The 12,966-nt window shown below is 42.6% G+C and overlaps 1 protein-coding gene across 1 annotated transcript in view; it reads right to left on the bottom strand.

Moving 5' to 3' along the window:
- Window positions 1–12,966, bottom strand: part of CNKSR3 (CNKSR family member 3) — a 66,745-nt gene that overhangs the window by 33,418 nt on the left and 20,361 nt on the right. The window contains exon 2 of the mRNA XM_068151585.1: window positions 2,509–2,672. Within this exon, the coding sequence (XP_068007686.1) occupies window positions 2,509–2,672 (164 nt within the window). The remainder of the gene's footprint in view (window positions 1–2,508; window positions 2,673–12,966) is intronic.

Below are 12,966 nucleotides of genomic sequence, written 5' to 3'. Positions count from 1 at the left end.
GACCACAAGGATCATCTAGTTCCAACCCCCCTGCCATGGGCAGGGACACCCCACACTAGATCAGGCTGGACAGAGCCTCATCCAGCCTGCTCTTAAACACCCCCAGGGACGGGGCCTCGACCACCTCCCTGGACAACCCATTCCAGGGTTTCACCACTCTCATGGTGAAGAACCTCCTCCTCACATCCAGCCTGGATCTCCCCACCTCCAGCTTCATTCCATTCCCCCTAGTCCTATCACTACCTGAGATCCTGAGAAGTCCTTCCCCAGCCTTCCTGTAGGCCCCCTTCAGATACTGGAAGGCGACAATTAGGTCACCTCGGAGCCTTCTCTTCTGCAGACTGTACAGCCCCAACTCCTTCAGTCTGTCCTCATAGGAGAGGTGCTCCAGCCCTCTGATCATCCTTGTGGCCCTTCTCTGGACACGTTCCAGCACCTCCACATCCCTCTTGGAATAGGGGCTCCAGAACTGGACACAGTACTCCAGGTGGGGTCTCACCAGGGCTGAGTAGAGGGGGAGGATCACCTCCCTCGACCTGCTAGCCACACTTCTCCTGATGCAGCCCAGGATCTGATTGGCTTTGCGGGCTGCAAGTGCACACTGAGAGCTCATGTTGAGCTTTTTGTCCACCAGCACCCCCAAGTCTCTCTCCTCAGGGCTATCCTCCAGCCAGTCACTGCCTAGCCTGTATTTGTGCCTGGGATTGCCTCGACCCAGATGCAGGACCCTGCACTTGCTCTTATTGAACTTCATGAGGTTGGCCTGTGCCCACCTCTCCAGCCTGTCAAGGTCCCTCTGGATGGCCTCCCTTCCCTCCAGCATGTCTGCTGCACCACACAGCTTGGTGTCATCAGCAAACTTGCTGAGGGTGCACTCAATGCCACTGTCCATGTCCCCCACAAAGATGTTGAATAAGATAGGTCCCAGGACTGATCCCTGAGGGACTCCGCTTGTCACTGGCCTCCACTGGGACATGGAGCCATTGACAGCCACTCTTTGGGTGCGGCCATCAAGCCAGTTCCTTATCCATCTAGTGGTCCACCCATCAAACCCATGTGTCACCAGTTTGGAGACCAGGATGTGGTGCGGGACAGTGTCGAAGGCTTTGCTCAGGTCCAGGTAAACGACATCAGTTGCTCGCCCCTCATCTATTAATTTTGTCACCTGCTCATAGAAGGCCACCAGGTTGGTCAGGCAGGATTTGCCCTTGGCAAAGCCATGCTGACTGTTCCCAATCACCTCTTCACTATTCTTTTGAGCGAGTAGTGACTCCAGGAGGATCTGTTCCATGATCTTTCCAGGCACAGAGGTGAGACTGACTGGCCTGTAGTTCCCTGGTTCCTCCTTCTTGCCCTTTTTGAAGATGGGGGCAATGTTTCCCCTTTTCCAGTCTGTGGGGACTTCACCAGACTGCCAGGACTTTTGAAATATAATAGAGAGGGGTTTAGCAACCTCATCTGCCAGGTCCCTTCCCACAACATGAGCTGCCACTACATTCTTCTACTAGATTTTCAAGTTTAATGTTAAAAAAGTCAGATAAATCGAATACTGAAGAAACAACAAAATATTTTTCAAACATAAGAGCAACATTTGGGAAACATTTCTGATTGTATGAAATGATTACATAAAATACACTTCTTTTAGTGCAGGATATCTGATTTGTTCCTGGTTATGGAATATGAATGATCCTGTAGCACCTTTCTGCAGTTAATAAAGCACGTATCACACAGGCAATAGAGAATCTCCATTTTAAGAAGAGTATGCTTGGCACTGCAAGTTTTGACAGTGAAGGGAAAGCAGCCCAGCACTGGCCAAGGAATCATTGGGCAGCCTGTCCTTCCTGTCTCCCTGATGTAGCCATATATATACCTCTGCCTCTCAGTCACTGAGTTACATAAAACACATTCAAGACTGTGTCCAAACTAGGCCTTTTAATAAAGCACACCAAAAAATAATATTTTGGATTGTTTTGCTTTTTTCAGAGTGTTTGTTTTGAATGTATCTGCACAGTTATATTAAGAGAGAGGAACAATTGAAGTCCAGTGAGAGTTAAACTGAACTGCAACTGAGTTAGGAAAACAGCCCCCATTTCAAAAACATTTTCGTCACTTAGTATGTAGACTACAAAACTTCCCTAAATGCATTTCAACTGATGTGAAAAACAATTAGCAGCTGTCATTTCAACAGTCTATCTTATAGGACAAATTCATTCTACTCAATAGCAATTTTAATAATGGTTCACAAACAGGAGACAGAAGATCTAACAACACTACTCAGGAAACTTCTTTAAAAGTGCAATGAATTAGCATTGCCTCTCATTATGCAAAGTTAAAGAGCTATTAACACAAAGCTTGCAAGAATCAAGCAAATCCTTACTGTTTTATTTTACCATGATGTGCAACAGAAAGCAAGAGAGACAGTATTCTGGTTTTATCAGACTTGCCTTAGTCATTCACATAAAAGAGTACTGTAAGAAATTATTTATGTCTGTTCACCACTTAACTAACCAGTGCACACAAAAGATCCACAGCCTCTAGAACCAGTTCTTGGTGCCCAATCCGTGAGATACCCAAGTCTTCAAGGTCCTGGTGAGAAATCTGTAACAGCTGTTCACCATTTATCTTCTCCCGTTCAAACTTATGGACATATTGCTGCAGGCTATCATCCAGGCCTACCAAAACACAAAAGAAAGAAGGGAATGTGCAGTCAGTTTTCTGTGTTTTCTTCCCTTTTCCCTCAATTAAAAACAAACCACAAAGACAGACAAACAAAAAACATCCCAAGAAAGAGAGAAAAAAAAAACCCACACACACAATCCCACCAACCTAAAAAACATCACACCACAAACAAAAAACCCCACCCACAGCAAAACCAAACCCTGCAAAAGGCACAAATTCAACATTCATACAGTAAACAATGTCCAGTTATGAGAGAAACTTGCAGTGCAACTGAAACTGCACCACAGGGGCAAAGAAACAAAACAGATTTTGCGGATCTTTGGGTCACCTAAGTCAATGCATGATCCACCTTGCTCCTTGTGGATCAAGCTCAGCAGGAAAGAACATCCCTATGGCATCTGCTTAGGCAGACCTATCAAGGGGCATGCCCGGACTCAGTTATTAGGGTAACCCAAAACCCTTAAGGGCAACCAAAGCAACAACAACAAATAACAACTTACCAAAAAAAAAATTATAAATACAAGGCAAGAACAAAGATCTTGCCCAAAGCCTAGCTAAACAAGCAAACAAAAGCACAAAAATCCACAGTTCTCCATCTACTTATATACAAAAGGGCTGAATGAATGATGAGTAGGAAACGGGATAATCAAAGGCAAAGCAATCAAAATTATGTTTGGCTCAAGTCTCATTATTCCCTTAATTTATGAGGCCCTGAAGCTTCCTGAAACAGCCATATACTTTCCCCTTGCTAACAATTAAAAGCACACACCAATAAGAAATCTACTCCAGTGTTATCTTTGAAGTTGTTTCAAAACAGTTTAATTTTTTCCCAGCAATATCAGCAAAACCCTTCACTTCAAATTGTGATTCTATGGTCCTGTTGTCTACAGTATCTTTCCCCAGATATTACAGATGGGATTTCTGGTTTTCACTTTGTTTTAACTAAACTTTGTGTGTTCATCCTGTTTTCTTGTGTATTCTGCTCACTTCATTTTTTTAAAGACCCTGTAAACAACAATTTGGATGTGTTAGTTTAGATGTGAAGCGCTCTTTGACACATTAGCTACAGCAGAAGGAACAAATCCTGTTAGATCTACTTTGCAGAAATACACCATATTCACTGAAAAGAGTTGACAAACAAAAATTCAGCTTATACTTTCAAGCTCTACTGGGTAGCATCCACAATAGCTGCGTTGTTTGACCATTCAGTTTTTTTTTAAATTGAACCTTCAGCTGTGTAAAGGATGTTTATCCACCAAGCTGGCTCAAAAGGAAGCCATTGAGATGGACAGGATGTTGAATGCTGCAGATGAGAAACGCAAAGAGCATCCTGAACTACAAGGAAACAAGAGCCAGCGGACCAGCGCTCTGTTCCACTCATGAAGCTGCAGTAGCAGCCTGGAAAACAAGCACTCCCAGCACACTCTGCTGCCAAGAAAACATTCATGACAAATCACAAGGGGGTTTCTAGAAATCACATGAAACCTATTCACTTCATAACAGCAGCACAAGTAGTCACTGCTGCCTTGCAGTGTCTGGTCACAGCAGATCTATAGATTATGAGCTCTCAGAAGCACAGGCTTACTTAACACATCGCTTGCTCAGAATTTAATAAGGAGAGACACTGGCACTTAACAGTCACCCCTTTACATGACTTGGGCAAGCTTAACTATTGCAGTATATCAAAACTAGGCTGCACAAGCTCGACTCCTCCACACGCAGAGCTACTGGTGTGCACAGCTTGATTTTTAAGTATAATTATGAATGGGAAAGCCTGCATGCAAGATGAGCAGTCTCCCAGGGCTACGGTTGTTTGGGTTGCACTCTTGTTTCTTCCCATCTGTCTTGGCAAGGCCACATAAATTTTGAAAATTGAGCCCAGTGTTCTCTTTCCCACAGGCACCAAATTCTCCCTTAGGCTATACAAACTCTTTTCCCAGGAAAAATAATAAGATCTAGCCTTCATTGTTTAAAATTTATTTTTTCAAACAAATTCTCAGAGGAGGCCAACATACAGTGCACATATTTGGCATTCCCAATTTTTAATGCTGTCTTGCAGACCACTGCTTCCCATCACTCACCATTGTAAGCCCAGTTACCATTATAAATTACACAAACACCTAAAATAAAATACTTCATTCAGCACATGAGGAAGTTTTTACTTAAGTTTTTTGGATGCAGTGCTGCTTTTGCCTTCTATCCTGTGCGTTCATTCAACTTTCTAGATCCTCATTCTATTCTAAAACATGAGACTAAAAAAAAAAAATATAGGCATATATATGCCCTTCAAGAAATATACTTATGGCTTTCAGGATGCCTGTGCTTTTTTGTTTTGTTTGGGGTATTTCTCAATTCTTGTTTGCCTGTTCTTGAAGGTCTATTGTGGGCACAAACCAACCTCATGAGGTTCAACAAGAGCAAGTGCAGGGTCCTGCATCTGGGTCGAGGCAATCCCAGGCACAAATACAGGCTGGGCAGTGACTGGCTGGAAAGCAGCCCTGAGGAGAGAGACTTGGGGGTGCTGGTGGACAAGAAACTCAATGTGAGCTCTCAGTGTGCACTTGCAGCCCGCAAAGCCAATCAGATCCTGGACCGCATCAGGAGAAGTGTGGCCAGCAGGTCGAGGGAGGTGATTCTCCCCCTCTACTCAGCTCTGGTGAGAACCCACCTAGAGTACTACATCCAGTTCTGGAGCCCCTATTACAAGAGGGATATGGACGTGCTGGAACGTGTCCAGAGAAGGGCCACAAGGATGATCAGAGGGCTGGAGCACCTCTCCTATGAGGACAGACTGAAGGAGTTGGGGCTGTTCAGTCTGCAGAAGAGAAGGCTCCGAGGTGACCTAATTGTGGCCTTCTAGTATCTGAAGGGGGCCTACAGGAGGGCTGGGGAGGGACTTCTCAGGATATCAGGTAGTGATAGGACTAGGGGGAATGGAATGAAGCTGGAGGTGGGGAGATTCAGGCTAGATGTGAGGAGGAAGTTCTTCACCATGAGAGTGGTGAAGCCCTGGAATAGGTTGTCCAGGGGGGTGGTTGAGGCCCCGTCCCTGGAGGTGTTTAAGACCAGGCTGGATGAGGCTCTGGCCAGCCTGATCTAGTGTGGGGTGTCCCTGCCCATGGCAGGGGGCTTGGAAATAGATGATCCTTGTGGTCCCTTCCAACCCTGACTGATACTATGATACTATTAGAATGTGAACAGCATTTTGAAAAAACAGTTCTTCAAAACAGTACCTTCTGCAATCACCCTGTAAGACTATATTTTATAAAATATTAAAATCACACAAACGTTAATTCAAAACAGAGACAAAGTCCTCAGCTAGAAATGTATTTAAGATTAAGTGACCAAAACTGTGCAGAGCAGGAAATGAAGACAGACCTGCACACTCGTGGCATGCACTCACTAATGGTTTAAGATTCACTTACTAACATTAGCGTTCTTATTACTTCTACCAAGACAAATATGGAAAATGCTTAAACATTTTGAGATTGTAACCACATTTATGGTCTATTGGTCACTTCATCATACAAATTAAAAGCTTAAACTTCATATGCAAACCAAAATAATTGTTGATTCTCCAAGAAGGGGTGAAGAAAGGACCCATAGATCAGTTCAATAAAATAAACTGATTAGCATTTAAATAACATTTTAAATGCCAGCATTCAGAGGCCACTGGCAACCTAAGCAAATTGCTCATTTTTACCTTGCTCCAAACATCTCTGTTTTCTCTGTGATTTGCAGAGCCTCATGTAGATTTGGTATCATTCATTAACAAATTCTGAATAGTACAAGAAACTTGGGTGAACTAACACTATAAAAAGCAGCATACATTACTCAAAGATGCTTCTTTACATGTCATTTTCAACAGGGCGGTAATAGCATGTTCAAGCAAGAAAACAGTTTTGCCTATTTCAAAAACAAACAAACCAACCCCACCACAACTAAGACTGACATAGAGACACCTATTTCAATCTCCTTTACCTACTGAAGGGCTAGAGAGAGGAACTAGCCTAGTTAGTGTCTGTATTGTGAAAAACTTTCTTAGGAACTGCAGTGTAACAAAACTCACCCCCAGTTTTGGCAGGTGTAGAGATGTGCAATAGATCCTAAGAAATGTCTGGGGTTTTGTGTTTTTGTTTTTAATAAAATAACCTTCCATCACTATGCACAACTCTCCAGAGACATTCAATACTCTTCATTCATGCATAGATTCATAGAATGGTTTAGATTGGAAGGGACCTCAAAGATCATCTAGTTCCAACCTCCCTGCCATAGGCAGGGACACCTTCCACTATCCCAGCTTGCTCAAGGCCTCATCCAACCTGGTCTTGAACAACCCCAGGAAGAGGGCATCCTTGACCTCCCTGGGCAACCTGTTCCAGTGTCTCACCACCCTCACTGGAAAGAATTTCTTCCTAATCTCCAGTATAAATTTGCCCTCCTCAACCTCAAAGCTATTCCCCCTCATCCTGTCAGTACAAGCCCTTGTAAAAAGTCCCTTTCCATCTTTTTTGTAGGCCCCTTCAGGTACTGTAAGGCTGCTCTAAGGTCTCCACAGAGCCTTCTCTTCTCCATGCTGAACAGCCCCAGCTCTATCAGCCTGTCCCCAAAGGGGAGGTTCTCCAGCCCTCTGATCATCATTGTGTCCTCCTCTGGACCCACTCCAGCAGGTCCATGTCCCTGTTATGCTGAGAGCACCAGAACTGGATACAGTACTGCAGGTGAGGTCTCATAAGCAAGAGCATTAGGACAGGCCTTACAGACAGATTTACACTGAGACCAATCTCAGTCTGATTACAAGATTAAGAAAGTTATTTTGAGTAAGAATTGAGGTTAAAAAAAAACAAATAAATAACCTTTGAGGGGGTTAAGAGGTATACTTAGGTCTAAGCCATAACTATGTTTACTATTCAGAGATCATTACATTTTGACCATTGATGGATGTTAGCCATTCAGTAATGACACATCTGACTCCTAAAGTACTGGAGACATGGGTTGTAAGCAGTACATGAAACTACATCAAGTAGTTTTATCCTTTATACTTGGCTTCGGTGCTGGCCACTACCAAATAACAGCTTTTGTTGCTTTATAGTAGGGGTAAGTTAACTGATGTATTACAGCCACAGGTCCAAAACCAGCTGACTCACTACCTCTTCTTTCCTCCCACCATTTCACTCCTCAGTCTCGTCTCTTCTGAGACCAGGTTCTACATACTCCAATATGTCTGGAGGAGGAGGAATAGAGAGGCAAGGAAGGCAAGATAAATAGAGCAAGAAACTTAGGAAAGCATGAGGAGGGGGAAGTGAAAGGTGATGAGGATCATATTCTGTTAATTCAGGAAGAGGTTCTCAGGATAGCTCACAAAATGCCAAACCTGACACTAGGAAAGCAGGAGGAGCACACAAGCCACTGAGGAAGACCTTGAAAGTACACCACCATCTCTTTCATAGCACCACTTGTCTCAGGCATATACAGCCTTATTATTATGAACATGTACTCTTTTCTCCTCTGCTGAGTGACTAAAAAAAATGGGTAGCACCAGGGTTAAATCTGGCCAGTTGAGAGGCTCCCTTAGACTTTGGACAGCTTGTTGCTGGGACTGGAGTCATTTTTGCCTCAACACCTTAAAGGAACACACACATTCAAAATGCTGTAAGTACCTAACCTCCCCACCTAAGAAAGCCTCTGTTATTTTGGTCTCCCCTTCCAGGATCTATTCAGTTTCCACTTTCAGTCTCCAAAGATTCCTTGCACACAACAACTTCAATCCATCCTCCCAAGGTTTCAAAGGTCATCAATCTTTGATATACCCCATGGTACACATCATTACACTATTATTTACATTCCATAGTTTTATAGGTGCTACTGTGATCACTTCCTCCCTTTGTTTCTTCCATCTGTTTCCAGGACTGGAAGAAATTAAGGGGGGGGTGGGGGGGCGCAAAAAGCAGGACCAAAATCAAGGCAGCAAAGGAACACTAGAAAGAGAAAGGAGCTATTTTGTAAGTGGGTGAAACAGCATCTGAGAAGACAAAACAAAGTAAGGAAAAAGGGTCTGCAGTCTGCAAGACAGCTGTGAAAAACTGAAGCAGCTCAGTTGGACAAGTACACGGTGAAAAGAAAGAAACTGAAAAAGTTCAAGGAGAAATAAAACAAAATTCTTTAACACAGAATGCAGTGGGAAGTTTGTTCCACTGTAACACCACAGATGCCATCCTCCTGCAATACCACAAACAAAAATCCCCAGGGAGGACTTAAAGGAATTCACAGTCCTTTAAAAGGCCATAAATCTAGAGCAGTCAATGAAAACCTAATTCAGTAATAACTGGAGCCTAGGTAAGAATTCACTTTCTAGGACCCACAAGGTTGATTGTTTCTTAGGTATCATGACTATTTTAGCAATTAAGTATTCAAAACAAAAGTTTAGTTATCAGCTGGTGTGAGCCACTTGTAGGGGCCAGAAGTGAGCCCAAAGGTCTTAGTTTGCCAAGAAAATGATAAAAGCCTTCAAGCAATCTTTGAATTACTGTCTGGTGTACAAAGTTAAAAGGAAAAACTTCCTCATTCAATGTTTTCATTATGAGCAGTTTAACAATCTCTCATAACACTGCCACCATCTGAAGGATCATTTAAAAAATAAAAGAAAAAAATCCCCCCAAAACCCCAAAGACAATTGAAGAGTAAGAGCTGCTTATTATCACCATCACAAAACATATTTTATAGACCAGCTGGTTTATGCAGAAGTTCTTCTCATGTAGTCAGTTGCAAGTAACACTTCCACCTATTTAATCAGCTGCATGCTACCCAAGTAGGCATAGCCTGTTGTCTCAGTAGGCATTAGATCTGGCTTTGCTGAGGACAGGCATTGCCTAGAACAGCCAGAATGGTATAGAAGTTTATTGTCTGCATGTCCTCACCCCCACCCCACATCATCCCAATACAGGGATGGAATCAGACAAACTGCTGCCCTGTGCCTGCCAGCAGGGATACAAAAGGCAGCTCTCTCATAAAGGTCACAGCAAGACAGAGGGAAAGGATGAAGCCTTCGAATTTAACAATGACTGCTCTCTGTAAACCCCTGTGATTGACAGCTACACAGAAAGCATTTTGCAACATGTTCCTATTTTCAGTATTTCTAGCTAACACATTTAGCCTGGAAAAACAGACTTCTACATGCATTCACACTACCTCAAAATAAATCTGTTCATTCCATTCAAATCCATCCATAACCCCCTTGGCTTCTTTTGAATGCAATACCAAAAGTTTTGCCTTTGAATAAAGGAATTGGGTTGTAAACCATTTTGACCAGAAGGGCTATGGAGACCTTTTAACCTTTAGCTGCTTAATACAGATGCAATCTTGGACTGACAGGCCTTCTGCTGTGTGATACTTTCTAACAATCCTACCTATAAAGGCATTAACTTAGACCATTCAAGCAGTATCCTAATATCACCCAGAGGACAACTATAACCTTCAAAACTTCACAGGGTAAATCAGGAAGTTTGTCATGGAAGGGTCAAAATAGCTTTTGTCTACACACGTGCTGAGCCCTCCCAAGTACCCCAAGCAGGTATGCAAAGATTTCTCTACAAAAGTCAGAAAAATCCAGACCACCCTCATAAAATATGTTCACAAAACTGAGCACACATGGAGTAGGTAACAGTGGAGTCTTTACAGAAGATTATAGGAAGGAGAGCAACACAAAGACTTATAAATCCAGAAGTGGCACAGAAAAAACCCCAGAAACATCACCAATTATACACTGTTCCTTGCAATTATGGGAATTAGGGAGAGACAAAACTAGCATGCACAGGCCCAAACAAGCAGCAAGAGTGATTCTTCCCACAGCACTATGCAATAAATGTTCAACATTCATACAGGTTGAAGGGAAGATGAACAGGCTTATGAAAGAATGTGCCACAGAAGTCTCATCTGTCTCTGAATACTGAAACGGTAGAAGGCTTGAGGAGCCTACAGAAGGCAACAAGATGTATCACCTTTCCTACAAACCTCCTTCATGTATGTTTGACAAACATTTAGAGTGGGACTCTAAGCTAGATGGCACAGGACTTCCACAGCCATCTCATACACAGCATCAAAATGTAAGGAAAAGTGAAAGCTACTGTTGGTGCTAGTATTGAATGTAATAATGGCAAGCTTCTACCCAAAATGCAAAAATATCTATACAGAGAAACAGAAGACAGGGGGTGAGGAGGGGTGATGGGAGTGGAGTATAGGGGAAGAAAAGGCTCAGTGAGTCACACAGCTGCTTTTGCAGCTTGAGATATTAACAGCAAGTGGGAAATTACAAGAGTGGAATAACTGATTAATTGTACCTTCAGTTGAATTAGCTTGCATCAGGACTGAAAAAAATATATTTAACATGACTGAATGATAGCATGCAATAAACCAAAATAAAGGTAATTCACTCCCAAAGCATTTCAGCTGAAACTCAAAATTGAGGGGTTTTTATCCCCAGTGAATTTACAAGACAAAAAAATTGGAGTTAGGGAAGAGAAACCTATTTCTACTATAACCCATATAGAGTTTCTTATTACAGCACAGCTTTAAAGCTTCAAATTAAAGACAAAGTTCAAATGTAATGCTATAGAAGAGTGAATTGTGCTGGCATGCCACATTTCTAACAAAGAACACAAAACAAAACAAAAATAAACCATGCACAAACAAACAAACAGGACACAGTATGACATACAGGTTTAACCAGAAAGATCTCTCTTTATAAGAAGTGATACAACCATATGGTCACAGGCCAATCACACTTCACTACACTGAAAAATAGATCACAATGCCACAATCAGAGAGAGATAAAAATTAAAGTCTTCTTCAGTTTGACAGGGCATTCCCTCTAGACATCAAAAAGTAGAGTATACCAGGAAACAAAACACAATTTAAAGATCTGTTTTATAACACTCCCACATCAAAGGCAGGTGGGTCAGAACAGATATGCAGTCATATTTCCTACCAGCAGAGCTGGACTGGACATTTGTGCAGAGCTGTGGGCCCCTGCTGCACAAACTAGGCCATAATGCAGCAGGACTTAGCTGCCAACATGCTTGCTAACATCACCCACTTCCCTGAAAGAATGCCTCTGAATATTAGGCCATTAAGTATCATTTGGATAATAGGGTTGAAATTTTGACTCACCTGGAAGGAAGAGGAAAGAGATGAGACACACCCTCATTCAGGACACACCACTCACCCCCAGGCAGGCCAGACTCTGTAGTGTCACCCCAAATACTCATCTTGGGCAAATGGGTTTCCAACAAGGAAGAATGGGAACCACATTCAAGACCCTCAAACACCTGCCTGCCAGCGTGATATCTTCCTGGCAATATTTCAGCCAACACCAGAAGAGGAGTCCTGACCAGAGAAAGACGAAAGATGGGGGGGGAACGCAATGCACATCGATTTTTCTTGATGACTTTTAATATGTATTTTCCATCTGGATCAAGGATTAAGTTCCATGTGATGAAGTGGCCTCACAATGTAACAATCATGTTTCAGTTTTGTTGTTTAAGAATCAACTACATCACTCACTGACCAGCTGTATTTGGCAAGAGCAATCTTTCTGTGCTTTTAACAGATTTTGTTTGGCAAACTAAATAAATGAGATGGAAACAGAGCATATCCATATGTTCTCTGTAGATAGACCTGGCACTGCATGTTTCAACAGAACTTGCCATGAAAGCAAGCATTCAGCAAATGCATGAAAAACACTGAAACAGAGAACATACCTGCCCTAGGCAGAGAAGCCCAAACAGCTTCCTAGCCAATACCACAAGATGTCTTCAGGGATACTGCTGACAACGTCCTCCCAGACTTCAGAGTAAAAACAGTATCCTACTTCTAGCAAGATCCAACTCACGCTCATCCCCTGGGTGTACTGCAGCATGAGCAAAGCAGCATGAACCAAATACAACAACAGCATAACACATCTGTAATGAAGTACTTTCATGTAATCAACATTTATTGCTCAAGTAACACCTAAGAACAACTCTAAACTGCAAATTGAAACAAGGAAACATCTCTTTGCTCAATATACTAATGCATGCAATGTTGTGCCTATTTGGCTGTAGGATGCATTCACAATAGCTGCAATTAAGTGGGCTTACAATGGCTCTCCACTGACACAGAAGCACTTCCAGCAAATACAACCCAGATCTTCTTACTCATTTTCACTCCAAGTTTTTACCACTACACTAGCAATCAACTTATCCCCCCAATTATTTTTCCTATACCCAGCACTGTGTACTGTAGTTGACTACT

This window comes from Melanerpes formicivorus, unplaced genomic scaffold, assembly GCF_026170545.1.
Source record: "Melanerpes formicivorus ecotype bairdi unplaced genomic scaffold, bMelFor1.0.p_v2 SCAF_2, whole genome shotgun sequence".
NCBI lineage: Eukaryota > Metazoa > Chordata > Aves > Piciformes > Picidae > Melanerpes > Melanerpes formicivorus.
The sequence above is the reverse complement of the archived record's forward strand: the minus strand, read 5'-3'. Positions and strand labels throughout refer to the sequence as shown.